The following is a 25,609-nucleotide window of genomic DNA, read 5'->3' on the forward strand; positions in this document are numbered from 1 at the left end:
CCGCTTGAACTCGCTGACCGGCAACCGCAGTTACCTTCCCTCCCTTTCCGCCGCTGCATCTACAAACTGCAATGGCGATTGCATCGTCCACCAGCATAGTGCGGCTGGACTCCTCCTTTGTGTCCCTTCGTAAAGGCATTGATTTTAGCTTCTATTTGCGGTCACACCAATTAACTTTCTTTGGTAATGATCACTACGTGTTTGATAGAAAGCGTTAATGAAAAATTAAATTTGACTCATCGACTTTATCAGTGATTTAAAAAGCGCACGAAGTGCGAGGCGCAATGCAGCGGAAGGATTGCGCTTCGGAACTATGGGCTATAGTGCGAACACAAAGGCGCAAGAAAGGCGCTGAGGCGCGCGCTATAGCGCAAGGCGCCAAGGCGCTGAGGCGCGCGCTTTTTGCTGTGAGGTAAAAATCAGTCTTACGTTTGCGATGCACTGAATAATTTCTTCCTTTAAATCGATGGCAGCCCTATTCGATCGACAAACCAGATCGAGCAACAGCCTCTTCGACGATTCAGAGTCTCGGACGATCGGACCCAGCTTCTTCTTCCTCCTCCTCCCTCTTCCTCCTCCTCTCACCGTCTCACGTTTGCTTCCTCCTCCTCCTTCTCCTCTCACCTTCTTCTTCCTCATTTTCTTTCTATTTTCACCGATTGTCCAGGACCCCCCTTTTCTTTTTTCTTTTTTTTCCAGTCACAACCCCCCTTTTCTTTTTCTTTTTCTTTTTTCCAGTAGTAGGACCCCCCTTTGCTTTTTTTTTTTTTCTTTTTTTTTCACCTATTTTTTTTTTGTTTCCAGCTTTGTTTAAAGTATTTGTTCAGTTTGTTGTATTTATTTGTACTTGTTATTTGTAGATGACATCTGAAAATTCTAGTAATGCCTATGCATGCCTCTAGATTTTATTGTCTTTAATCCTTTTGTTATGTCTCTAAGGCTAAACATTATTATGTTAGCTTTTCATGGATGATATGTTATGTTTAGTGTTTGGTACTTTCGTTTAACCATTGACATGTTATGTTTTATGACATTTGAAAGTTTTACAAGTTTTTATTTGTGTTGAAAACTTGTTCTAATAAAATTTGCCTTGCTTAGATTTTTTTTTTTTTTTTTGCGCTTCGCGTCAATAAAGCGCGCCGCGCCTTGCGCTTTGCGCTAAAGCCCCAAGGGATCGTTGAGCCTTGGTGCGCCTTTCGCCATTTAAAACACTGGACTTTATGGTATTTTCTCTGTTACCTTTCTGATATTATCTTTTTGCAATTTTAGGACCAAAGAACAGGTGTTCTGCTTCTGCAATGTTATGTGCAGATTGTAAGGGTAAGTAGTTTATGGGTAATTTGAAAGTGGGGGTTGGAGCTTTGGAGTTAATAGAACTGTGCCTTTTAGTTATTGATTAGAGCTACTTTTTTTTTTTCCTTTCCAGAAGATTGCAGGCATCAAATTCCACGCATGCTGAGGACCAAAATTTAATCTGCAGGCATCAAATTCCACGCATGCTGAGGACCAAAATTTAATCTGAAGGGATACAAACCTAGGTAATGGAAAAAAAAAAGCAGCTTGAATTCTATTCTTTTTGTTATCATATCATTGCTTTTTATGTTTTCCTTTTGCTGGGTTTCAGTTTCATTCAATTTGTTTTCTCCTTTTTATGTTAACTACTATGGGTGGTGTTTCTCCCCTTTTTACCTGTTTTCAGCTTCATATCTGGAGGTGGTGGCTATGCTAGCAGTAGGTGGTGCAGTGCTCTTCAAGCAGGTCCTCAGAGTTGACCGATTCATATTGCATGTTTTTTCTTTTTTTGCTCAACGACTGCTATTATATGCTGTGCTTGGTTGTTCGCTTTTATGCGAAGTTGATAAATTTTGGGTGGGGAAAAAATTGAAAATTTAAACTGTAGGTGCCTCGGTGATATAGTGGAATGAAGAGTTTTCTTATTTCATGGGATCATACACATCTAATTTGTGAGGTAAACCCGATTTTTTTTTCCTATTGTGTTTTTCGTCAGAGAATATCTTTTTTCTAATGACTTTTGGAGGGCATGAAGTCATATTTTTATACAAACTATCAGATATCCCTTTTGTGGTTTGATTGAGTGGATGGAGACATCTTTGTTGAAATTTATACAACCTGGACATAGAAGTAGGATAAAGTATACTGGGGCTGTTTAATAACTTGGTAATTGGCTTGCACATGAGATCAAGATGTGTAGGGCTTATCCATTATCTAGGGTTCAAATAGTTTCTATGGTTGTCAACACGCTCAAAAGTAAGCAAGGTCTTCATTAACTGTGATAGTAAGACTAAAAGAAAGCAGCGACAGTAATGACGGTTGTTCTCCCCGATTTTAATTGGTTATCTTTTCTAATGTAGGTCCTCATTAGATTGTATATGCACTTGATAGTTTACTTATCAGAAAAAGTATTTGCACTGGGGTAGCCTTTTAGTATTTGCTCTCTGTAACTTTTTAGTGGAATATGGGAGCACATATTTGGGCTACTCCAAATTCAAATCTCTCTCTCCCTCTCTCTCTTACCTCTTCCATCTTCTTCTTTGGTGAGGGATCCTTCGATCACGACTCGAATCTGTACACCTCCGGCATGTGCATCGGCAAAGCACAACCCTCTATGAGAAGCGCTGCCAGGTAAGTTTCTTTCTCTTTCCAATTCATGAACCTTAATTTCTGCTATACAGCCCCTGCAGCCTGCTACCACTCTATTGTCATTATCTAATTGGGTTAAATATCTACTTGCCCCTTAAACTAGCCAACTTTTGTTTACTTCCCCCTCCAACTATCAATTGAACACACTTCCCCCTCCAACTACCAAATAGTTACTCCTTCCTTCCAATCCCAAACGCCTATCCAATTGTCTAACGGAAAACGTAACCCCTCTTCCCAAAGTGTGGTTTTGGCGCCAAAACAAGGGCACAACAAGGGTAATCTCGACATTCCAAGTGAAACCCTAAAACTTAATGCAACCAAAACACCTTCATCCCTTTTTACGGTAATAAAAACGCAGAACAATAAAAAAACAGAGAGAGAGAGAGAGAGAGAGAGAGAGAGAGAGAGAGAGAGAGAGAGAGAGAGAGGGGCTGTTTACACTGGCATGGATCTTGAGTGCTCCAAATGGAAGAAAATCTCAATGTAAGGCTTTTATTTATCGAATGTCAGTATTGGGTGATTTTATAAGTCTCCTGTTTTAATATAATAATCTTACCCCTTTAGGGCTTTATGAATTATTATATGGGTACCACTGATAATGGCTGTTTTTATAAGTTTGTTGTGGAATTTGTGCATTTGTGGTCCCAATGTGGCCCTACAAGTTGAGGAAATTTTGTTTTTTAGTATAAAGTTGTCTGGAAGTGCATAAAAGTTGCATGTTTGTACTTGCCCCTTTGACAATCTGAAATTTGTTTACCTACAATCCAAACTACCAGCATTTGTGTGTTCCTTTTGTTTGGAAAATAGAAACTGGTTGTTTATTGGTTTCATGTATACCTTTGTAGATTCCAGTGCTGAGTATTTTAGTATCAAGTTAAATCATGATGGAAATATAGTTAGGGAGGATATGATAGAGTGTAATGTTGGTGGTACTGTGAGCTACATTGATTACTGTGATAATGATAGAATTTCTAGAACAGAGTTGCATGCAATGTGTAAGGAAGTTGGATGTGGGGAAGAAGTAGATCTCTTCTACAAGGTTAGTGGTTTAGATGAAAAATGGTTTTTTAAGATGATCCAAACTGATAGTGATGTCACAAGCATGGTTGGAAGCCTTAAAAATGATTTGGTGGAAGTGTATATAGGGGATAGTAATTTGGAAGGTCCTACTATTGTTGAACAAACTGCCCATGTGGATGTGGAAGATGGCCTCCTAGATATTGATACTAGCAATTGGGAATTGGATGGTGGAGTATTTTTGCAGGACACCCATACTGTTGTGGATTTGGCAACTCACATACCTTCCACTACACCAAACCCACCACCCACCAATGAACCACCACCCTCCACTACAAGAAAACTAGCTAGAAGAAGAAAAGTTTATCATGATTCTGATTCTGAAACTGATAATGAGGTTTTTATAGACAGTGATTATGACCTGACTGAAGATGATGATGCCTTGTTTGATGAGAATGTGGATGAAGACGTAGAGTGGTGTGGTGTGAGGAAAAAAAGAAGAGATGTAACTAAAATCCTCCATAGTTGTTTGTCTTAAACTGAATCTGAGGAGGGGGATTCCTCAGATGGGTTTTTGAGTTTTGACTCATCTTCTGATGAAGACAGGGAGGATAGGCCAAAGTATAGGAAATATAGGCTTATTAATGAAATAAGGGACTTGTTGCCTTGTGTGGCACATAGACACTGTGTTAGTTAGGCATCTACACAGCAATATGAAGAGAGCTGGATATACAGGTGAACACATTCAGTTTTATTGTATTTTTACTCTCAGGCAAAGATACACTCTTTTACTTTTATATGTACATATGAAGCTTTTAAAGACAGGCTGTGGAATCTGGCCAGGGCTACCTACATGGGGAGGTTTAAAACCCTTATGGAAGAGTTCAAGAAAGAGGATGGGCCATCTTTTAAGTGGCTTGCTAAGCGTGAACCCTACCACTAGTCTTGATCACATTTTAGTTTCGCCCCAAATTGTGACATGCTGTTGAACAACATGTGTGAGTCATTCAATGCTGCAATACTAGATGCTAGGGACAAGCCTATAATAACCATGCTAGAGAGGATTAGGATTTATATGATAAGGCATTTAGTGAAGAGGAGGGATTCTGTTAAAAAATGGCATGGTCAGATAGGTCCAGAGATTGTGAAGTTGTTAGAGAAGAACATTGCACTATGGAAAGAGTACATTGTTTTCTTAACTGGGGATAGCCAGTTTGAAACTAGAGGTTTTCGTGGAAACAATTTTTGTGTTGACATGACAGCCAATACATGCTCTTGTAGAAGATGGGAGTTGGTAGGTAATACATTGTAAGTTATGCCCTTTTTTATTTCTTTCTTTTTTTAAGTTATGTAACTAATGTTAATGCCTTGTGTGTTCATAGGTATCCCTTGTGCACATGCACTTTGTGTCTTGAGGGAGTCAAACCAAAAACCTGAGGATATTGTGGATAAGTACTACAAGAAGCTGACCTACCTCAATACCTACAAGCATGTAATCTACCCCATGAATGGAAAGGATATGTCTAAAGATTGTGAAGTTGTTCGAGAAGATCATTGCACTATGCAAGGAGTACGTTGTTGTCTTAACTGGGGACAACCTGTTTGAAACTAGAGGTTTTCATGGAAACAATTTTTGTGTTGACATGACAGGCAATACATGCTCTTGTAGAAGATGGGAGTTTACAGGTAATACATTGTAAGTTATGCCCTTTTTATTTTTTATTTTTTATTTTTTTAAGTTCTGTAACTATTGTCAATGCCTTTTGTGTTCATAGGTATCCCTGTGCACATGCACTTTGTGTCTTGAGGGAGTCAAACAAAAAACCTGAGGATATTGTGCATAAATACTACTAGAAGCAGACCTACATCACTACCTACAAGCAAGTAATCTACCCCATGAATTGAATGGATATGTGGGAACAGACAAGCAAACCACCAATTCAACCCCCACATTACACTAGGAAGGGAGGGAGGCCCAAGAAATGCAGGAGAAGGGATGCAGATGAGCCACCTGCTCCAAGTGATGGAACTAAGAAAATGAGAAGGAATCTGAAGAAACTGAGTTGTAGAAGATGTGGGGGAAAGGGGCACAATGTGAGGACTTGCCCATCTGGCTTTACAGCTCCGAGTTCCACAGAAATACATTGCAGTCAGCCACAATCACGACCAATGTTCACTATGCCATCACAAGCATCACAGCCCACACCCGCAACTTCAAGAATTCCGAAGGCCGCCTCTAGAAGGGGTGGTATAGTTACAAGGGGAGGAGCAGCTAGAAGGGGACGTAGGTGCGGCTATTTAAATTTCTATCTTGCTACTTCTATGGTGCAGCCTTGTTTTGATACAGTTAATGGCTGAAATGCCTTCTTTTGCTACTTTTATGGCACAACCTTGTTTTGATACTGTTTTGGAAATGGCTTCTTTTGCTACTGTTCTTTCAGCCTTGTTTTGGCTGTAAAAGCCTTCTTTTGATGGTATTATGTTGATGCTTGTGCTACTGTTATATGGCTATTCATGCCTTGTTTTGGTACTACTTTTATGGAACCATTATTTTTGTGGTACTGTTGTGGTTTATGGAAGCATGATGCCTTATTTTATGCTCTTTTTTTGCTACTGTCATGGACTGTTACTGCATGCATAGATTGCATTCATAATGCTTGGCTATGGAAACCAGCGGACTGCATTCACAATGCTAGCAAAAAATTTCATTTATTCATACTACAACCCCATTACAGATAGGTGATTGGCAATTGGAGTGCATTACATTCATGGCAATGCAAGGAATTTACAGATTGGTGTTTCATTTCATTCATGGCAATGCTAGGAATTTGCCACTTGGAACACTAGAAAACTTAGAAAGGAGTTTAACTTTATTAACTTGTAGTCTATGCAACCTATAAATTTGGTGCGAGAGAGAGAGAGAGAGAGAGAGAGAGAGAGAGACGAACACAGTAGGAATGGGGGTGTACTTTGATAAACAGATGAGGAAGAAAGTGATATACATACATATACATATAGATTGGTAGGTTAATGGCATAAATAACCTTTAATAGGTTGTTGAAGGATGGAGGGTTAAGTTTTCCGTTTGGGATTTGGATGGGAATGAGGGATTGGATGGAAGGAGTAAACTATTTGGTAGTTGGAGGGGGAAGTATGTTCAATTGATAGTTGGAGGGGGAAGTAAAGAAAAGTTGATTAGTTTAAGGGGCAAGTAGATATTTAACCCTTATCTAATTCATGCTTTATGGAGAACATCGGCATGCAATTTGACTCAAATATTTTTGGAAACAGACTTTGGTGAGAAGAGATATGGGAGTACCTTGAGTACTTGGTTAAAGATTGTTATTGTACAGGAAATTGGTGTTGTATTGATCAAAGGGGACCTAATATTTTGAATGGTAAAGCAGGGGACATAATTGGTGTCCATTAGCTTCGTAACAGGCCATTGTGAGACCATAATTTTTATTTGATCATGGGGGTAAAGTAGGGTTCTTCATTATTTGCGTGTTAAAAGTTCAGAATTTTATGTGGGTTTGATGACTTTGATCTTCTATGAGTGCACTGCAAGCATTGGGTCAATACAGAGGAGTTCTTTTTTCGTCTTTGTTATAGGTCAATTTTTGCATGTGTCAGTCACCGCTGGTAATTTACATATTCATACCCCACTCCTTTTTTTCTTTCTAAAAACTGGTTTAGTTCTGTTTGTAGGAATGGATTTGCGGTGATGATCTATGACATGGCCAACGTGGTAAAACCAATGACGTAAGAACCATAGCATACCATTCTTCATTATAAAATCTCTTCCGAGTTGGAGTTGCCTATGGTAATTTTGCAAGAACTTTGTTTGTCTATGAACTTTGTTTGTCGTATATTGTCCTCAACCCTTGCCCCCTTTCTGCTCCTGTCTCTACCATAGTTATATACAATTCGTCCTTTTCATCCTCTACCCGGTTGAAGTCGTTGACCGGCAACCGCAGTTACCTTCCCTCCCTTGCCGCAGCTGCATCTACAAACTGCAATGGCAATTGCACCGTCCACCAGGATAGCGCGGCTGGACTCCTCCTTTTTGTCCCTTTGTAAAGGCATTGATTTTAGCTTCTATTTGCGGTCACACCAATTAACTTTCTTTGGTAATGCACAGTTTCCTATTAACTTTTTTTTCCCTTCCTGAAATGATTGGGGTTGGTCAGTGATTTTTTCTTTCGTTGAATTAGATGTAGAGGATTTGTTTCTCATTTGAAGGTAGAGAAAGGGAGTGTGCATTTTGATCCCCGTCCTATGTTCATTTATTTGGTCTTGAACCTGCTAGTGTCTATAACTTTTGTTTTTGCTATTTTTTTTTGGCCAAATTTGTGCATGTATAGAACATTTTATACCTCTAATTTTGGCTTTGTTGGTTCTCTAATGTCTTGATATTTGATGGTGGATCTTTAAAGGGACCGGGTTACTTGGTCAGCTCAAGGGTAGGGCAACAATCGGTAAGTAAAAATGAAAGGTTTTGTTCCATATGAAGTTACTAATTTATTTTTTGCCTATTGAGTTGTTTGCTTCTCTGAGATTTATTTATTAGTTAGTTACTTATTAAAAAAAAAAGGAAGTTAGTTGATTACTTGCGGCTCTTTGATGTAGCTTTGCTTCTTTTTAATTTATCTTTGACTTCAATCAATTGGATTTTTATTTTGGCTTTAGGTTGTTGCAAGGAAAATAATTATTTTGGCTACAGAAGTGATTAAGTTGGTGCTTTGAAGATGAAGGAGGAAGCTTCATTATATGGTTGGTGTTTGCTTTGATCACTGTTAGTGATCTTACTGTGTTTCCTTGCATGTACACTTTTGTTGACACGTTACGGGAAAAAATAGTGGTGGTGTTGATGTAATCTTGAATAACAGCTCCCTAATTTTTGTAACAATTTTGTATTTGCTTTGATTCCTTGGGTAATATCTTCAATTGAGATTAAGTAATTTTAGTGTTGAGGGTGCATGAAAGTTTTTCATTAGTTTATGTCAATACTTTTGATTTGTGCCTTCGGGCATGGGCACAGTTGCACTCCTCAAATTTTTCCTTTGAAGTTATTTCATTTTAGTCACGTTCAAAGCCATGTTGCGATGTGCCTGTTGGAATCAATTTTCCCAAAGATAAATCTTCAACTTCCTCCCATCATGTAATTTTTCCTTCACAAATCAACATGCTTGTCGAAAGATCCTCATCTGGACCTCCAACTAAGTACTTTCAGCCATTCGGCCTTCCAATGTACTATTTCCAGAATCTAGAAACAGGTCAAACTAATTTTGATGTTTGTGAAGCTTAAATTCCATAGTGAAAAATCTTTCACTGTTGAATTACTGCCATTTCTTTGGTGCTTTAGTGATATTGTATCAGTTCATCTGACATTTTATGTAAGAAACTATTTGCATAGTAAGTATAATTCTTTGTATTTTTGTCATATTCATATCTTTATTATTTTGAAAATAGGTGTGGCTTGTGTCCCCTAGATAGGCACTGACAGTGATGATTCATTCCTGGATATTTATACAGGTTTTCTGTACAAAGAGCAAACAAAACTGCAATGCGTGTCCAATGAGAGGAGACTGCAGACACTTTGCAAGTGCTTTTGCAAGGTATACCATTCAACCTTCGTTCAAAAACACTTTCAGTTGATAACCAGGAGCATTATCATCATCATTACCTATTGGATCAAAGCTCAGCTCAAAAGTTGGACACTCAATTTAGTAACATTTAAATATCTGAGGAACATAAGCACTACTTGACTAGAAAAACAAGCAGTATATACTCATTAGAAGGGGAGGGACGGAGGGTGGTTGTCAAAGAGATGACCGCTTATGCATTTATTCGAAAGTTATTGATGTAAGTCAATTGCTATTAGGTCCTAAAACTATGACAGAAGAAAAAAATAAGAGGAAAATTAACCACATAATGAGTGTTATTTTGTCCTCAAAATGAGTTAGTTGGAAAACCACTGGCTCAACTAGTCACGAAGGAGGTCACAATTTCCAGCACACACTTAGAGCGGGAAAGAAAATTTGAAAAAAATTTAACACACTTAGGTTTGGACCCAGGACACAAATGTTTGAACCACTCTCAACATGCGTCCTTTGGAAAAGAACATTATCATTAGTTTCTTAAAAATCCAGTTTAAGTAAAAAAAGAACCGATGCAATCCTAGAAGATACTAAGAATTTAGGACTGTGTTCCCCAATAAGTTTTCTATCCAATTATTACTCTCATTTCTCTGTCTCTCTCCAATCATTACTCCAAAAACCCCACTCAAAAAGCAAATCAAACAAAACTCTAGATGCATCAAAGGCAATGACATTTGAGGTGTTTTTGTTTCCATCATTTAGAACCATGACACAATACATGTACTCACATATTGCAAGGTCAAAAAATCGATCGTATGTCTTGGAAATAAACCTTTAAGTTTTTAACAAAATCCAAAAAGAAACTCTTAAGTACCGAATATGCATGAATGTTTTGTTTATCAGATATTTTTAGAGAAATAAAGAGGAAATATTGAACCTATATCCAAATGTGACTAATTTTGCTAGAAAAATAGGAAAGAGAAAGTGGAAGAATAGAGGCAAAATAGGTGGAGGTATATGAACAATATTTCAATTGCTTGACTAATGTAGCCATAGGAGAGGGGATCATATGGTAAGTTGGTAACATCCTTAATACTTTGGCCACTTAATTATCTGATGTAGGAAAACAAAATGAAAAGGCCTGGAACCGACTGAACATCATGTGGAACAATATTATATATGAAAACAAATAAACGTATTCCATTTTGTTCATAAATTTGGGAAGAGCAAGATCATGTGCTTTTACTTGTTGAATCCCCCCTATTTATGCCCTTTGGATGTCTACAAATAGGGGAGCTGTTCTATTAGGAAAACCATTTTGGGATGGGGATGGAAGAACCTTGTGAAAGGAACAAAACCTACCTCACTAGAAAAAAATAATACCTGAGTGAGCTACCTTTTGGAAGTCCCACTTGTTAAGGCATCCAACTCATAGCCAATTGGCAATGAGTGGAGAGGCCACCCAAGCTCATATACTAGGTTTGGAGGTTATATTCAATCAATGTGGGACAAGTTCCAACACTCTCCCGCATGTGCGACCCCTGACTTGCACGTGGTGAGGTAAACTTCAACACATACGACAACAATCAATTATTAACGACAAACAAAGGGGGAACCTGTTACATGGTCTTAGGTAGAACTCGACCCCAAAAGCTAATTATTGAAGTGAGGGTGCCCTCACGCTTATATTCATCATATTACTTTGGTACCCAAGCGATGTGGGACTTTGCTTCACACCTTCCCTCACGCCTAGTGTGCTGACTCAGCAGTACCTGTCGCGTGCAGGCCAGGGACACGCACCCTACCCATCCTTGGCATACCCGACTTTGATACCATGTTACACGGTCTTGGGTAGAACTCAACCCCAAAAGCTAACTATTGAAGTGAGGGTGCCCTCACGCATTCATCATATTACTTTGGTACCTAAGCGATGTGGGACTCCGCTTCACAAACCATCAACAACATATAGTCTTGTTCAAAAGTCTCCGAAAACCTTGCTCTGATACCATGTTAAGGCATCCAACTCAAAGCCAATTGGCAATGAGTGGAGAGGTTGCCCAGTCTCATATACTAGGTTTGGAGGTTATATTTAACCAATGTGGGACAAGCTCCAACACCACCTTCATCAAAAAATGATCAGATTAACTATCCAAAGAGAACAAGATTTTCCTATTTAAACCCCCAACAATTTCCTTAGGAGAAAACAACCAAATATAAGAAGCTAGAAATGTAGGGTGTAAAGATTAGCTAAGACAAAATCTAAAACTACAAAAAAAAATGCCCTAGTGATCCTAGAACATGTTTTATTGTTCGAAAGACATACTCTGAAATTGTCATCCACGACAGCTGATCCATAATGTGCAACAAGGTTGGGCATGCGGCGTACCACTTTCTCAAACTTCATATAGAAATGATTTTCTTTCAATGGAAAGCACATTCGTACATATCTAACAACAGGACATTATACTTTTTTTTTGTTTTTTTTGGTGTGGGTGTTGGGGATGGGGGGGACGTGGCAACCACTCATCTTCATTTTGAACAGTGGCAAAAACTAGCACCCCACTTGCAATGAATTATTTGCATTTTATACTCAATATGAATACTTGAACTTTGTTTTTGGCGTGCAAGGCTTGTAGAGGTGTCAAATGTGCCGGCACGACCCGTTTAACTTCGTGCTAACCGTGCTTCATGCCGTGCCGTGCCGGCCCGTTTACTTTATTTACTTAAATCGTGCTGTGTCGTGCCGTGCCGTGCTGTTTGTCAATCGTGTCGTGCCGTGCCGGCCCGTTTACTTAAATTGTGTTGTGCCGTGCCATGCCATTTGTCAATCGTGTCGTGTCGTGCCGGCCCATTTCTGAAATCGTGTCGTGTCATGCCGGCCCAATTTCTTAAATCGTGTCGTGTCATGTCATGCCGGTCCGTTTTCTTAAATCATGTCGTGCCATGCCGTTTTCAATCGTGTCAAGATGTGCCGGCCCATTTACTTAATCGTGTCGTGTCGTGTCGTGTCGAATCGGGCCGGGCCGGGCCGTTTTAAGTCATGTCGTTTTAGTCTGCCCTAACATTTGCTTTCATATTAAATTACTCTTGCACCATAAATATTTTGATAAGTTTTTTTAATTTTACTTGTTATCTTGTATTGTAATGTTAAATTTGCAAACCAAAGGTCCAAAGCCTATTTAATTTTACTAACAAAAACAAAACAAATATTTTTACCGAATAAAATTTGATAGTTTTTTAAAAGTAAAAAAATGATTTTTTAAAAACATGATTTTTTAATAAATTGTTTTTTAAAAAAAATTAAATATCTTAGTTGTTTACCTTTAAAAATAGGTAAACAAATATTTTTAACGGAATAGAAATTGTTTAATTTTTTAAAAATTTTAAAAAAAAACCATGTGGCTTATTTAATTTTTTTTCCCTTGCTTCGTGCCGTGCCCTTTCGTGCCCATGCTCGTGCCTATGCCCGTGCCTTGCTAGAACCGTGCCATGCCGTGCCGTTCCTGTCCACTTTTCGTGCCCGTGCCCGTGTCGTGCCGTGCTGTGCCAGGCCAACTTTCGTGCCGTGCCCGTGCCGTGCCAGGCCAATACCGTGCCTGTGACGTGCCGTGCTACCCCGTGCCCGTGTCGTATCGTGCCGGTACGGCCCATTTGACACCTCTAAAGGCTTGCCCTCCCAAGTCTAGAAGAGAAAAGTATAGTGGGTTCAACAACTCCAGCAGCCACTGACAGAAGCGCTACAATAGGAATCAGGCCCATTCCATTACTAACAGCTGATAGAAATGAACCGAAAGAGATCGGATCAGTTTTGAGGAACTGTGAACCTATTGTCGAGGAACCAGCAACACCAGAAGGTCCAGAACCAGAAACTGCAGAGTTCACGCTGAACCAACACCAGTAGTGACATCGAAGATGTGTTTTATGAGGATCCTGACGAAATTCCTACAATCAAACTCAACCTTGAAGAGTTCACGCTGAATCTACATAACTACGTGCAAGAAAAGATGGAACTGCGAGAGGGTGATACGTCCAAAGCTTTAGTTGCTTTGTATCCACAGGCTGCTTTGATCCCTACACTGAAACTGAAGAATGTGAGTCGACTACGCACATAGCACCAAGTGTAAGTACGCATCTTCCAACTACATCTTAAATGTTAGTTTATAACAGACAAATACTAGTACAGCAAAACTGAGTCTGCTTAGCGCTTACATATATTGGATTCCTAAGGGTATATATGACGAGGTCTGCATATCAGCTGCTGATAAAGGCTGACTGTACCAATACTGTCCAGAAGACAACAGCTGTGAACTCTTTCCGAAATGAAAGACGCAAAAATACAAAACCTAGCAGGTAACTTACTTGTATCAGGTTGATACTTGCCTGATTAACCAAGACATGTTGATCACAGAATGTTTTGTAAAATCAATGTATCATCAGCTACACAAAGTCATTTAGACACTTAATTCTCAGTACAAATATTTTTCCGTGTACAATTAACTCCTTCCATCCTGTTGCCGGTACAAACTTCCGGATCCACACCCTCTCCTAAATGGGGCCAGTTAGTTATTCCTCCTATGTCTTGATTTGCCTATATACAACGCAGCTTGGTTCCAACTAACTATTGCCCTCTCAATATTCAGCTGGATAAATGAGAACCTGATGATCCAAGCCCATATCTGCTTGTTGCTATATGGGCACCAGGTATGCAAAAGATACATTACAATGGAAACTATAAGCCTGTGCTACCTTAGTTGTTCTATAAACCATTAGGCATCGTATACCATCATGGAGGAGTTCAAACGTACTCTCATACGTACAAGGACATAATTTTGTGCTTACAATATGTCCCTATCATCATAAGAATCCAAGGGACAGTGCAATGCTATTATAGTTTTGGCAAGTGCTAGTTATTTTCATCTACTTTGACATTGTTTCTACCAGGTGAAACAGCAAATTCAGTCCAGAATGAAGGTGTGGGTCTCAAGAATCAGGCAAACTCTGCAATGAGAAAATGTGCTTCTCGTGCAATAGTATGAGAGAAGCAGATGCCCATACAGTTAAAGGGACAATCTTGGTGAGGAATACAAGAAATATGCAATAGTTCTAAAAGTTGCATGCAAGGCCAGATGCGCTAATTACTGATATTGATCTCATGTGCAGATTCCATGTAGAACAGTAATGAGGGTGAGCTTTCCGCTAAATGGCACATACTTCCAAGTTAATGAGGTAATCTGATTCTTGCTATATGATTTCTCTGGTTACCATTAGGAGTCGCTGTTTGTGTGACAGTGCTGTCACTTCAGATAGAACATGCTGCAGCTTGATAACCTCACAACCAACCAACAAATAGATTACGAATGTGTTGAAGCTTGTACTTTTGCAATGCTAAAGCCATGCATTATTTGATTAGAGATCATATTATGAGATAAGTCCCACTATTGCAGATGTTTGCTGATCATGAATCCAGTCTTAACCCAATTGATGTTCCAAGGGCATGGATATGGAATTTGCCAAGACGTACAGTTTACATTGGGACCTCTGTATCAACAATTTTCAAAGGTAATAGACCTTTCGGCGGTAAATGTTAAATTCCATCATTTTTAGCAAGTATGAACCTTAGAATCTGCCTCAGAAAATTAATATGTCCTTTGCCAGGCCTAACATCAGAGGGAATTCAATACTGCTTTTGGAGAGGTATGGATTTCATAGAATTTGGTCTTGCCTTTCTCCATATCCGAATCCAATACGAATTGACAAATGTTAATCTTAAAAGGTTAATTTTTCAAGGAAAAAAGTCACATATGATTCCGCCAGGATGGTTAAAACATTATTCCTTTCCCAAACACCGAAATGAAGTGCAAGTTAAATATAGTGAAACACACCAAAATTGAAAATACAATGAAATCTGATGCACACTAACTGGCCTTGCTATGAATTGTGGAACAAAAGTATTTTTCTACCTCACCAGCTATTGGACTTATTAAAATCATAGTTACTTCTATCTCAGCCTTATTCTTAACTTCAATTTATGTTTCCAACATTTCCGTTTACTATTTATTATACTTGTGTCGTTTCACAAAAGTTGTCATGTTGACAAACCTTGCCGAAATGTTGTGAAACATTTGTGATTCCGTGCTAATGAAAACCAATGAAATTTTGATCCATGGCTCTCTAATGAAGAAGCAAGCACGATGATCATGATCATCTTGCATTGTATCATCCCCCGCCCCCAATATAGGGTACTAAGTAGTTGCCATATCTCCATAGACTTTCCTCACTTGTTGCCAAGTAGCATTGCAAACAAACCAAGTCGCTTGCGAGCTACATGAGGCTTTGCTTAGTAAGGGCTCGGTTCGTTAAGTTCTAAGAAGCAAATATACGGACATGGGACATGGATAACACACAATACGGAGACCCTGATAAGTTATTTTGATAAAATGCAGGACATAGCACGGGATATGTTCAATGATATGTATATCAAAATATATTTTCATGGACGTATGACACATAAGTTTACATGCCAAACTAAATAATAGATAAGATACAATAAGTCATGAAGATTCTAGATTGACACGAGACTGGAGAAATTTTTAGAAAACATAGGGCAATGGCATAGCTATGAATCCTCAATAAATCTTTTAAAAAAAACTCAATATGAAATATTATTAGTACAAAATAATAGGAGTATGTTTTGAACTTTGAATACTGTACCGATATGATACTAAGATGTTTTTGAGTGTCATTTGAACTGTTGGTAACATATTTATTTCTTCATCCTAGATACCAAAAAGTGTCAAACATGTTGCAAAAAGAGTGTTGGACTAGCATATGAAATAAGATTTTCATTTTTCGATTATGGATACGGAAAAAGTAGTGTCAGACACGCTTTGTTGTCCGACACATGTCGCACACAAACATGCAATGATGCACGGACACAGACACGGGGACATTGGAATTCTAAAAAAATGGGGACACGGACGCAGAGGGGGACATGCCATGTGTATATTTATGTGAAAAGACCCGGTATTTTTAATAAATAATAATAATCATCATCAAAACAAAAATATTATTTTTGCTCGTTAGTTTATTTAATACGAAAAAATTATTTATGTCGTCACACTAAATTTTAATTCCATAATTGATTGTGCGCGCGCGTGTCCGACGAAATAATTCTTTATTGTATGCGTGTTTGTACACTGGATCATTTTACTCAAACCTAAACCTAACTAAATTCTAAACTAAAATCCTAACCAAACTATTACCAAACCAATACTCCATCACCCTCTCCCTCTGCCAAATTCGGTAGCCCCACTCCCCCCCCTCATGCCTCATATCCGATCCAAATCTACCCCATTATTATATCTCCCCACTCTCTTCTTCCCCTTTATTGTATACAAACAACACACTTTCCCCATTCCCCACCCCCTCTTGTGAGAGAGAGAGAGAGAGAGCCGGCCATCCCCCACCGGTCCAGTAGCCACCTCCTGCCTCCTCTTCCTCTGGTCCAGTCGCCATCACACCTCCATCATATACCACACCACCTCCATAACCACCACCTTCGGCCTCCACCTCCTCTATCCTTCCTTGGTCCCTCCTCCATCTCTCGGCACCACCTCCGCCAACCACCGTTGGTAGCCACCTCCTCCTCTTCAGCTGCGAACCACCACCTCTCTCGGCTTCTCCTTCTCCGTAGCAGCCGCCACCCACCACCGGACCCACCTCCTCCAGCCGAGCTCACCTCACTGCCGAGCTCCACCGTCATTCTGGACCCACCTCCACCAGCCGGGTACCACCAACACTACCACCTTTCGACCAAGCTCCGCCGCCGCTTCGACCCACCACCGAATCACTCCGTAAACCGTTTCGCTGGACGAGAGGTAGTCCGAACTCACCTCCCTAAATATATATTATATTCTGTATTGATTATTTCGTGTTTCGGTATGATAAGATTCGAACTTGACATCCCCGATCGAAACCAGGCCAGGCGGCCACTGTTTTACCGAACGTGCAGGCTTCTGTTTCTTTTTGAAAGTCTTTGGATAGATCACGGTTTAGCCCCTCATGATTTAAGAGCTTATAAATCTAACTTCCGAGTGGTTAAGGTTAGTATTAAGTCTCGAGGTTAATCAGTTTTCGATTCTGACGCCGCCGGCCGAGAACCACTAAAATTTTCGAATCCATGGCCACTGTTTCTTTCTAAAATATTTTGGATTATTTACAGTTTAGTCCCGCAGGTGTGTTTAGTTTATAAATCCTACCCTAGTGTATTAAAAGCGAATCGTTTAAGCCCCAAAATTAATTAGTTTCGATTTGATCCTAGCTTTGTTACAAGTGAGATCTATTCTAATATTGTCTACACTTTGAGATGATGTAGATTAAACGTAGACTTTAGTTTGAAAATGAAAAGAGAGAATAAAAGAAATAACTTAATTTATTTTAATCGCATGATTTGTGTTATCGCAAGGTTAAATATTTATAGCATGTGGTATGCTTATTCGAGCTATTGAATTGCATGATTAAAATTAACATATGATAAATTATTCGCGTGTTTAGCCTTATCGCATGATTTGTTATTATCACGAATTTAATTGTTGTTATAGCCTGTGAGCAAGTTTCGAAAAATGTTGAACTATGTGAAATGCTGTTGTACTGATAGATTGGACGAATAGGTTCCCGGGGTTGGTTGCGATGTGCGGCTTTAACATATTAGACGTGAAAGTAGGTTTAATGGAAAATGGATAATGTGAGAGGATGTGATTTTGGATTCCGGGCAATCCTGGTTTGGAATCTGTGGTGATGCATTGTTGATGAATGATTGGTAGTGATTTGTTGAAAGTATGAATTTTCGAACCCTGGGTACGGCATGGTGGTGGTCGGCTCTCGGATGTTGGGACGGGACATAAGGGTGGTATTGTGCTTGTGTCACAATCCGGGCTTGAATGTGCTCGCGTGCGCATCCGGTGAAGTTTTTTCCGAACTTATGGTCGCGGATGGGATACAAAGTATATAACTTAGGTATCTTTCATCCGGATCTGGAAAAAGGGAGTCGGACCACACAGTGTTTGTGCCAGAGGTTATGGGTAGGAACGGATCTGTGGATAAGATTTGAGATTTCACTTAGGTTAAAGAATAGTAATGAAATAATGGATTTGTTATCTTTTGATGTTATTCTTATTGCATTCCCATTATATATCTTGTTGCTTGACTTTATGGTTTCGGGTGGGTTTTGGCTACTGAGCATCATTGATCATGGTACTATGTTGCACTGGTAACTCGAACGTTAGGTACTGAAGACGGAACAGAAGTGTCGTACGATTCAAGATCGAGTTCAATCCTATTGAGGAAGAAGCTGAAAACCTTGGTTTCCGTGCGCATAGTCGCTCTGATTAATTTAAGTCGATTTTTTTTTAGAATCTTCCAAGTTTATTTGGAAATTGTAATATTTTGATTTATTTGAAACGGTTGTAATATAATGACATATGCTTTTGAAATGGTGATGTAGTAAATCTATGAAACCCTTTTGTGAAAATAATCTTTGTAATGTTTATTAATGTCTCCGAATTTCGGAGCTTTACAAATGGTATCAGAGCTTTAGGTTCAAACTCTCGGGCTTGGGTAGATTGGGTAGAATATTTTCCAAGAGTGTTGTCCGGGGTAGTTAATCTACCTATTGTCTTAGCTACTATACGATATTTCATTTTATTATAAGAGTAGCATATAAATATGTCTTGTTGCCTGAAGCAACTCCATCAAAGTACTGAAGTCAACGTCTCCAAGAAAGAGATTGAAAAGCCGATCAACGTGGTCAAAAAGTTCTCGTTCGAAGACGATGTGATAGACCTTGACAATCGTGGGAGAAGAGATTGAGGTCATCGAGGCTACTTAGGAAATTAAGTACCTGTTGAAAGATGATTTTTCCGTCCTCGTCTAAGCTACAATCAGAGATAAGTTGGAAAGGGTAGGGTCATTGTGTGAACGTACCGTGAGAAAACTTAAGTCTTGAATGTATGACTTGCAGTTAGGGCTAATTGTAGTAATCACGTGTTTGGCCATGTGCATTTTCTGCATAGGCATGTAGTACTTTCTACATAAATACTTTAATTGTTTGTTTAAAAAAAAGAAGGGAAAAGGGAATGTTTGCAAGTCATTTTGTATAGAAAATTTGTTTTATTCTTGCAATTTCAAAATGCTGCCAGCCATAATTAGAAACCCCTAACTTCGTATAAACCCCAATGCCAACTATTTTGACACCCCGAGTAACACGTCATCAACATGTTTACGCCAATCTTGAGGTCAACGCAACATGAAGCCCAATGTGATACCGAGTAACATGGAGGTTATTCAACTTCTGCAAGCGATTGTCACACTGACTATTTTGACACCCCAACCTCAAGCGTCGTAGACCCCTCGAGATAGTAGATAGATCGACGGATAAAAACATTATGCTGTTAGAGATTCGAAATCATCACCTAGCTATATACTATGCAAACTGAATTCCACAACGGCACCATCATAGTTCAAACAGACTAGGAAGAGCTCAAGGTCGTGAATATCTGAGAAAGTGGCAACCATTCTCTTGCAATGAAGTTCTATTTTTTTTTTAAGGGGGGTAAACGAGCTATTGACGATTATTCATCTAAGTCTCCATTCTCATTCAATCGATTGTATCTTAACTGCCCGCTGCCTTCAATCTCTCTTGGCTTTTCTTAAAATCACCTTCATTATGACTCTCCATTGTTAGAGCTGCAACTTCAACTAAAGCTCAAATCGTTGAACTCCTTGTCTATTCCAAGCACCTAACTTTTGTGACATTTTCTTTTGTGAGTTGGGTACTCCTAAAGATTATTTTGTTCCAACCTTTCTTAATTTGATTTGAAGTCAACAATTTACTCAATTATGAGTATAACCTTTCTGATCCATTGAATACTGCATGTTTGGAGCAATCCTCGTTTATTTTTGACTAGCACATTATCAGCTATCCACAACCTTCAATTCTTTTGATATCACAACAAGACATGTGTCCGACCTTACAAAACTCTAATTCTGTAAATGTACTTCAATTTTCAATGTTGGAGTTGTCAAATCCTTGGACGAACATATTATTGTTATGCTTCATTTTCCTTGAGCTTTGTATCATGCCTTGAGCTAGTAAGATCCAATCATCGTTCTATTAGTGACTTTTTCTATTTTTGGATTCAAAAGTCATTGTTTACTCTTCCCTTGTGCCCATTATTTTTCCTTTCTTTTAAATATCTAGGGTTAGATGCTTGTTTTGGAAACGCATTTGGCCAATATGGTGCAAAATAAATATCTAATTCGGTTTCATCGTTGGACCTTGTAATCTTTCAGAACTTATTGCGGTAGATCTATATTTCTTAAAAGAACTTGCCTTATTTATTCCATTGCAATGTTTTGAAGCCCAAGTACTTGTTTGTTTCACTCGCTTGTTAAACCTTTAATCAACACTATTATTGCAATGATGGAACTTTCAATTCCAAATCATTGAGTTACTTTGGTTAACTTAATCCTCATTGTCCTCATGTTCCAACTCCAACTCAAACCTAAATGAACCTCAATTCGTGGAAGAGGAACTATTCGTACTTTCTATTTGGTGCTATGACCTTTGGACATTTTGCTCATGTTGAGACCTTTCGAACATTTTTTGTAATCTTCTCATTCCTTTTGGGGAAAAGTATCATCCACCATCTAAGAGGCAGGGAATCTTACAGCAGACTCTACATCAATGAGATTATTCGATTGCACGGAGTGCCGGCATCTAGAGTTTCTGATCGAGACCCTAGCTTCACCTCTAACTTTTGGGGAAGCCTGCATAAAGCATTGGGAGCAGTGATCCACCTGAGCACAGCTTTTCACCCTCAAACTGATGGACAATCGGAGAGGAGGATTCAAACCATGGAGGACATACTTCGAGCTTGTGTGTTGGATTTTAAAGGAAGTTGGGAGAGACACCTACTGCTAGGCTACTGCTAGGTAGAGGTGTCAAACGGGTCGGCACGGGCACGACACGTTTGAAGGTGGCACGGCACGGCACAAACACGGTTTAATCCTGGCAGAGCACGGCACGACACGGTCTTAGTGGGCACGTGGCACGGCACAGGCACGGAAGTGAGGGAAAGACACGGGCATGGCACGGCACGGAAGTTGGCCTGGCACGACACGGTCTTAAACGGGCACGGCACGGACATGGCACGGAAGTTTGCCTGGCACGGCACGGCACGGTCTTAGACGAGCACGGCACGGACACGACATGGAAGTGGGATGGGGCACGAGTCATGACACGGTTCTAGCCAGGCACGGCACAAGCATGAGCACGGAAGTAGGACGGGCATGGCATAACACAACATGGTTCTAGTCGGGCACAGGCACGACACAACACGGTTCTCGTCGGACACGGCACGAAGCATGAAAAAACCAAAAAATATATGTTAATAAATAAACAATGGATTTTAGATTATACTTTACTTTATTTCTATGTATTTTTTGATAATCCAATAATTTATTAATCTTTTCTTTTTATTTAACTAAAATAAGCTTTTAAAATATTTTTTATGATTAAAAAAATTTGAATCAAAATTATAATATACCAATTACCACACATATACATTGCGTTTTATCTAATAAAGATTTTAAAAAAAAAGTATCAATTTTTTTGTGAAAATAAATTATTTTTTGTTTGTGTTAGTGAATTATATCAAGTTAAAACTTATCAAAATAAGGGGAGAAAAAGTTTCAAAATAAAATGATTATAAAAAATATTAATTTAAAAAGATCAATTTAAAAAAAAATGAAGTCATGAAAAAAATGAGGTGTGTGATCGTAACACAATCACGATCAAAATACTTTAATCACAACCTGCGAGGCCGAGGGGTGGGCAGTGGTGGGCTGTAGAACTAGTGATTCAAATTGGACAGAGGGTGACATCAAATGGCTTGTGATCGTAACACAATCATGATGATTATGATCGTAACACAATCACGATGATCGATATCGTTCATTTTGTCTTTCTTGGTGTTTTAATCATTCTCATTAATTTTTTGGTCTATCGGATTTTGAAAACTTTTTCAACGAGACACGAAATCATTGTTTGAATGGTTTTTTTGACGTCCGAATCAGTCCGATCAAGTATGTAACGATAAAAAATTTGCTTGATTGTTGACATGAATGGTATAATCCCTCCCACGTAAAAGGTAGACGGTTCCGATTTTAAAAAAATAGCTCAAACGGCCCTAGAGTGGTCCATTATATGACTTTAATGCCTTTAAAAGAACCGAATGTGATCTGATCGTATGGTTACCCACATCCAATTATCTCCACTTTGGGCCAAAATGATATAACTGATAATATGTTAAATCGTAACGGTTTAGATCGAACATTAGGAAAAAATGAGTCTGTAACTACCTTTCAAATCTATGCACTGAACTTACTTAGTTCTAACCCTAGATATTCTACTATAGTCTAATGTACACTAGCCACACGACCACGATATAATTGTGATCCATACCGTTCATTTTGTTGTTCTTAGTGTTTTAATCACTCTACCAAATTTTTGGGTCTATCGGGTTTTGGAAGCCTTTTCATCGGAATGTAAATTCATTAATAGGAATTTTTTTGTTATGTGCGATCAAGTATATCAATAACCAATTTACTTCATTTTTTTTGCACAAATGATATAATCACTCCCACATAAAAGGTAAACGGTTCCGATATTCAAAAAACAGCTCAGGCGGCCCTCGAGTAATGCATTATAAGACTTTACGAGAAATTTCCATTATTGAGTGCATATGGATTATGGTGCAACTAATGCACATGATCACACACTAGTATAAATAGAATGAGATGATTCAGATGAAGCCCTAGCAGTAGCAGCCCACTCTCTCTGTCTCTCACTTTCAACTCTCAAGTCGTCTCCGTCTCTCACTCTCTCAAACTCAACTATTGGACTCTCACTCACAGCCCACTCTCTCTCTCTCTCACTCCCGTGGGTGTCGAGTCTGTCAATCGTGACTCTAGCGATCTACGACTGTGATACTCTACAGTGGTGCGTCTCTCTCTCTCTCTCTCTCTCTCTCTCTCTCTCTCTCTCTCTCTCTCTCTCTCTCTCTCTCTCTCTCCCCAAGTCTATATGCACTGATTGTCGACTGTACATGGGATTTTGGAAAGTTTTTTTACTTTTTATTTTTTGCGATTTGGTGCAATTTGTGGTGTTGCCTATGAGGTCAAAGAATGCTCGTGGACAACGGGGTTCATATCCCATCAAGCTGTTCTACACCTCCAATATGCCCATCATTCTGCAGTCAGTACTTGTCCCCAATCTTTACTTCATTTCCCAGGTACTGTAACTTGTTTCTGGTTCTATGCACGAATTGAAGTCATTTTCCCTTGCCCTAGTATTAATATGAGAATCCAACACAAGGGAAAAGGTTTAAATTCACCCGTTAGCACGAATATCATACTGGTTTTAAAAGTTCATGGATTAGCATAGATAGAGAAATAGTTTGCCTGTCAAAGATGTAGATTCTGAGTTAATATGATTTTCGTCCTTTGCAGTTGCTTTACTGGAGATACAGTGGAAATTTCCTTGAGAACTTGTTGGGCAAATTGAAGGAATATGAATATTCTGGGCAATCTGTCCCTGTTGGTGGTCTTGCATACTATATAACTGCACTATGGTGTGTGTGTCTCATTTTAGTCTGAAATGAATAAGCCACAGAGACAATCCTAGTTTTTGGCTATGATGATAAATAAAACTAATGTATGACACGGCATGATAAATAAGGCACGGTATGGCACGACACACGATTAAGTAAACGGGCCGGCACGATACGATTCAAAAAAGCGCGGCACTACATGACACGACAAAAAAGGCACGGCACGACACGACAAAAAAGGCATGGCACGACACGACAAAAAAAGACACGGCACGACATGTCACAATTAATTAATTGGGCACGGCACGACACGACACGATTTTAAAAAGGCACGGCCCGACACAGCATGATAAAGTAAAATGGCCCAGCAAGGCACGCTTAAAGCACGGCACGGCACGGCACGCCATGTCACGATGAAGTAAACGGGCACGGCACGGCACGGCACGAAGCACGGTTGGCACGGAAGTTGAATGGCACGACATGACACGACAGACACCTTTGACACCTCTACCGCTAGGGGAGTTTGCCTATAACAACCGTTACCAAGCTAGCATCGGGATGGCCCTTTATGAAGCAGTGTACGGACAACCATGTCGATCACCCATCTATTGGACCGAGGTTAGAGAAGATGCTCTGTTTGGATCTGAGCTAGTCCGAGAAACTACTGAGAAGGTAAAGGTGATCAGGGAGCGACTTTTGACTTCGCAGAATAGACAAAAGAGTTATGCTGACAAGAGAGTAAGGCCTTTGACATTTAGCATGGGAGATCACGTATTCTTAAAAATCAAGCTGCGAAGGGGAATCATCCGAGTTGGCAAGAAAGGGAAGTTATCGCCTCGCTACATTGGTCCTTTCGAAATTTTGGAGCAAATTGGAGAGATAAGCCTACTTTACCGCCGCAGATCGCCAAGTTCACGTCTTTTCCATGTTTCTATGCTACGGAAATATATGGCTCATCCCACTCACGTGCTCAATTGGGAGGAAGTCACACTGGATGAGGATACGACTTTTGAGGATCAGCTAATGGAAATCCAGTATCATGGAGAAAAGGTTACCAGAGGGCGAACAATCAAACTAGTCAGGGTTTTATGGCGACACTGCGGACTAGAGGAGTCAACTTGGTAACGCGAGGACACAAGGAAAGCCAACTATCCACAACTGTTTCAAATCGAAGCTACGTCTTAATTTTGAGGACGAAATTGTTTTAAGGGGGATAGATTGTAAAGACCCGGTATTTTTAATAAATAATAATAATCATCAAAACAAAAATATAATTTTTGCTCGTTAGTTTATTTAATACGGAAAAATTATTATGTCGTCACACTAAATTTTAATTCCATAATTGATTGTACACGCGTGTGTCCGACGAAATAATTCTTTATTGTATGCGTGTTTGTACACTGGATCATTTTACTCAAGCTTAAACCTAACTAAATCCTAAACTAAAATCTTAACTAAACTATTACCAAATCTACCCCATTATTATATCTCCCCATTCTCTTCTTCCCCTTTTTATATACACATATATATATATACACATAACACACTTTCCCCATTCCCCATTCCCTCATGTCCGAGAGAGGGAGAGAGCCGGCCATCCCCCACCGGTCCAGCAGCCACCTCCTGCCTCCTCCTGCTCCTCCTCCGGTCCAATCGCCATCA

The 25,609-nt window shown here is 39.4% G+C and overlaps 5 protein-coding genes across 5 annotated transcripts; all 5 read left to right on the plus strand.

The window, feature by feature from the left end:
* The first annotated feature begins 1,269 nt into the window (after nt 1-1,269).
* Nucleotides 1,270-4,383, plus strand: LOC131318741 (uncharacterized). Its single transcript, XM_058348691.1, has 3 exons — nt 1,270-1,320; nt 1,427-1,538; nt 1,700-4,383. Exon 3 carries the CDS (start codon nt 3,491-3,493, stop codon nt 4,214-4,216), a length of 726 nt encoding a protein of 241 aa, XP_058204674.1. The 5' UTR covers nt 1,270-1,320; nt 1,427-1,538; nt 1,700-3,490; the 3' UTR covers nt 4,217-4,383.
* A 74-nt stretch (nt 4,384-4,457) lies between these two features.
* LOC131318742 (uncharacterized) lies at nt 4,458-6,239 on the plus strand. The gene is made up of 3 exons (XM_058348692.1): nt 4,458-4,976; nt 5,061-5,364; nt 5,454-6,239. Exons 1-2 carry the CDS (start codon nt 4,658-4,660, stop codon nt 5,282-5,284), a joined length of 543 nt encoding a protein of 180 aa, XP_058204675.1. The 5' UTR covers nt 4,458-4,657; the 3' UTR covers nt 5,285-5,364; nt 5,454-6,239.
* Nucleotides 6,240-11,750: 5,511 nt separating this feature from the next.
* LOC131318743 (DNA glycosylase/AP lyase ROS1) lies at nt 11,751-18,858 on the plus strand. The gene is made up of 8 exons (XM_058348693.1): nt 11,751-13,398; nt 13,506-13,628; nt 13,919-13,979; nt 14,220-14,352; nt 14,439-14,504; nt 14,723-14,837; nt 14,934-14,972; nt 18,563-18,858. The coding sequence occupies exons 4-8, from the start codon at nt 14,290-14,292 to the stop codon at nt 18,724-18,726; spliced, it is 447 nt and encodes a 148-aa protein (XP_058204676.1). The 5' UTR covers nt 11,751-13,398; nt 13,506-13,628; nt 13,919-13,979; nt 14,220-14,289; the 3' UTR covers nt 18,727-18,858.
* A 4,520-nt stretch (nt 18,859-23,378) lies between these two features.
* Nucleotides 23,379-23,993, plus strand: LOC131321155 (uncharacterized). Its single transcript, XM_058352163.1, has 2 exons — nt 23,379-23,629; nt 23,847-23,993. Exons 1-2 carry the CDS (start codon nt 23,444-23,446, stop codon nt 23,991-23,993), a joined length of 333 nt encoding a protein of 110 aa, XP_058208146.1. The 5' UTR covers nt 23,379-23,443.
* A 434-nt stretch (nt 23,994-24,427) lies between these two features.
* LOC131321157 (uncharacterized) lies at nt 24,428-25,072 on the plus strand. Its single transcript, XM_058352164.1, has one exon. The coding sequence runs from the start codon at nt 24,428-24,430 to the stop codon at nt 25,070-25,072; it is 645 nt and encodes a 214-aa protein (XP_058208147.1).
* Nucleotides 25,073-25,609: the final 537 nt, after the last annotated feature.

This window comes from Rhododendron vialii, chromosome 3a, assembly GCF_030253575.1.
Source record: "Rhododendron vialii isolate Sample 1 chromosome 3a, ASM3025357v1".
In the NCBI taxonomy this organism is placed as follows: Eukaryota; Viridiplantae; Streptophyta; class Magnoliopsida; order Ericales; family Ericaceae; genus Rhododendron; species Rhododendron vialii.

Bases quoted from the DNA above. Each gene is read 5' to 3' on its own strand.
- LOC131318741 (XM_058348691.1), top strand. From the start codon at position 3,491: ATGTATACCTTTGTAGATTCCAGTGCTGAGTATTTTAGTATCAAGTTA.
- LOC131318742 (XM_058348692.1), top strand. From the start codon at position 4,658: ATGCTGTTGAACAACATGTGTGAGTCATTCAATGCTGCAATACTAGAT. The intron at 4,977-5,060 runs GTAATACATTGT...GTGTGTTCATAG, and splicing joins TAGAAGATGGGAGTTGGTAG to GTATCCCTTGTGCACATGCA.
- LOC131318743 (XM_058348693.1), top strand. From the start codon at position 14,290: ATGTGCTTCTCGTGCAATAGTATGAGAGAAGCAGATGCCCATACAGTT. The intron at 14,353-14,438 runs GTGAGGAATACA...TCTCATGTGCAG, and splicing joins CAGTTAAAGGGACAATCTTG to ATTCCATGTAGAACAGTAAT. The intron at 14,973-18,562 runs GTATGGATTTCA...CTCGAACGTTAG, and splicing joins TCAATACTGCTTTTGGAGAG to GTACTGAAGACGGAACAGAA.
- LOC131321155 (XM_058352163.1), top strand. From the start codon at position 23,444: ATGGGATTTTGGAAAGTTTTTTTACTTTTTATTTTTTGCGATTTGGTG. The intron at 23,630-23,846 runs GTACTGTAACTT...CGTCCTTTGCAG, and splicing joins ATCTTTACTTCATTTCCCAG to TTGCTTTACTGGAGATACAG.
- LOC131321157 (XM_058352164.1), top strand. From the start codon at position 24,428: ATGACACGACAGACACCTTTGACACCTCTACCGCTAGGGGAGTTTGCC.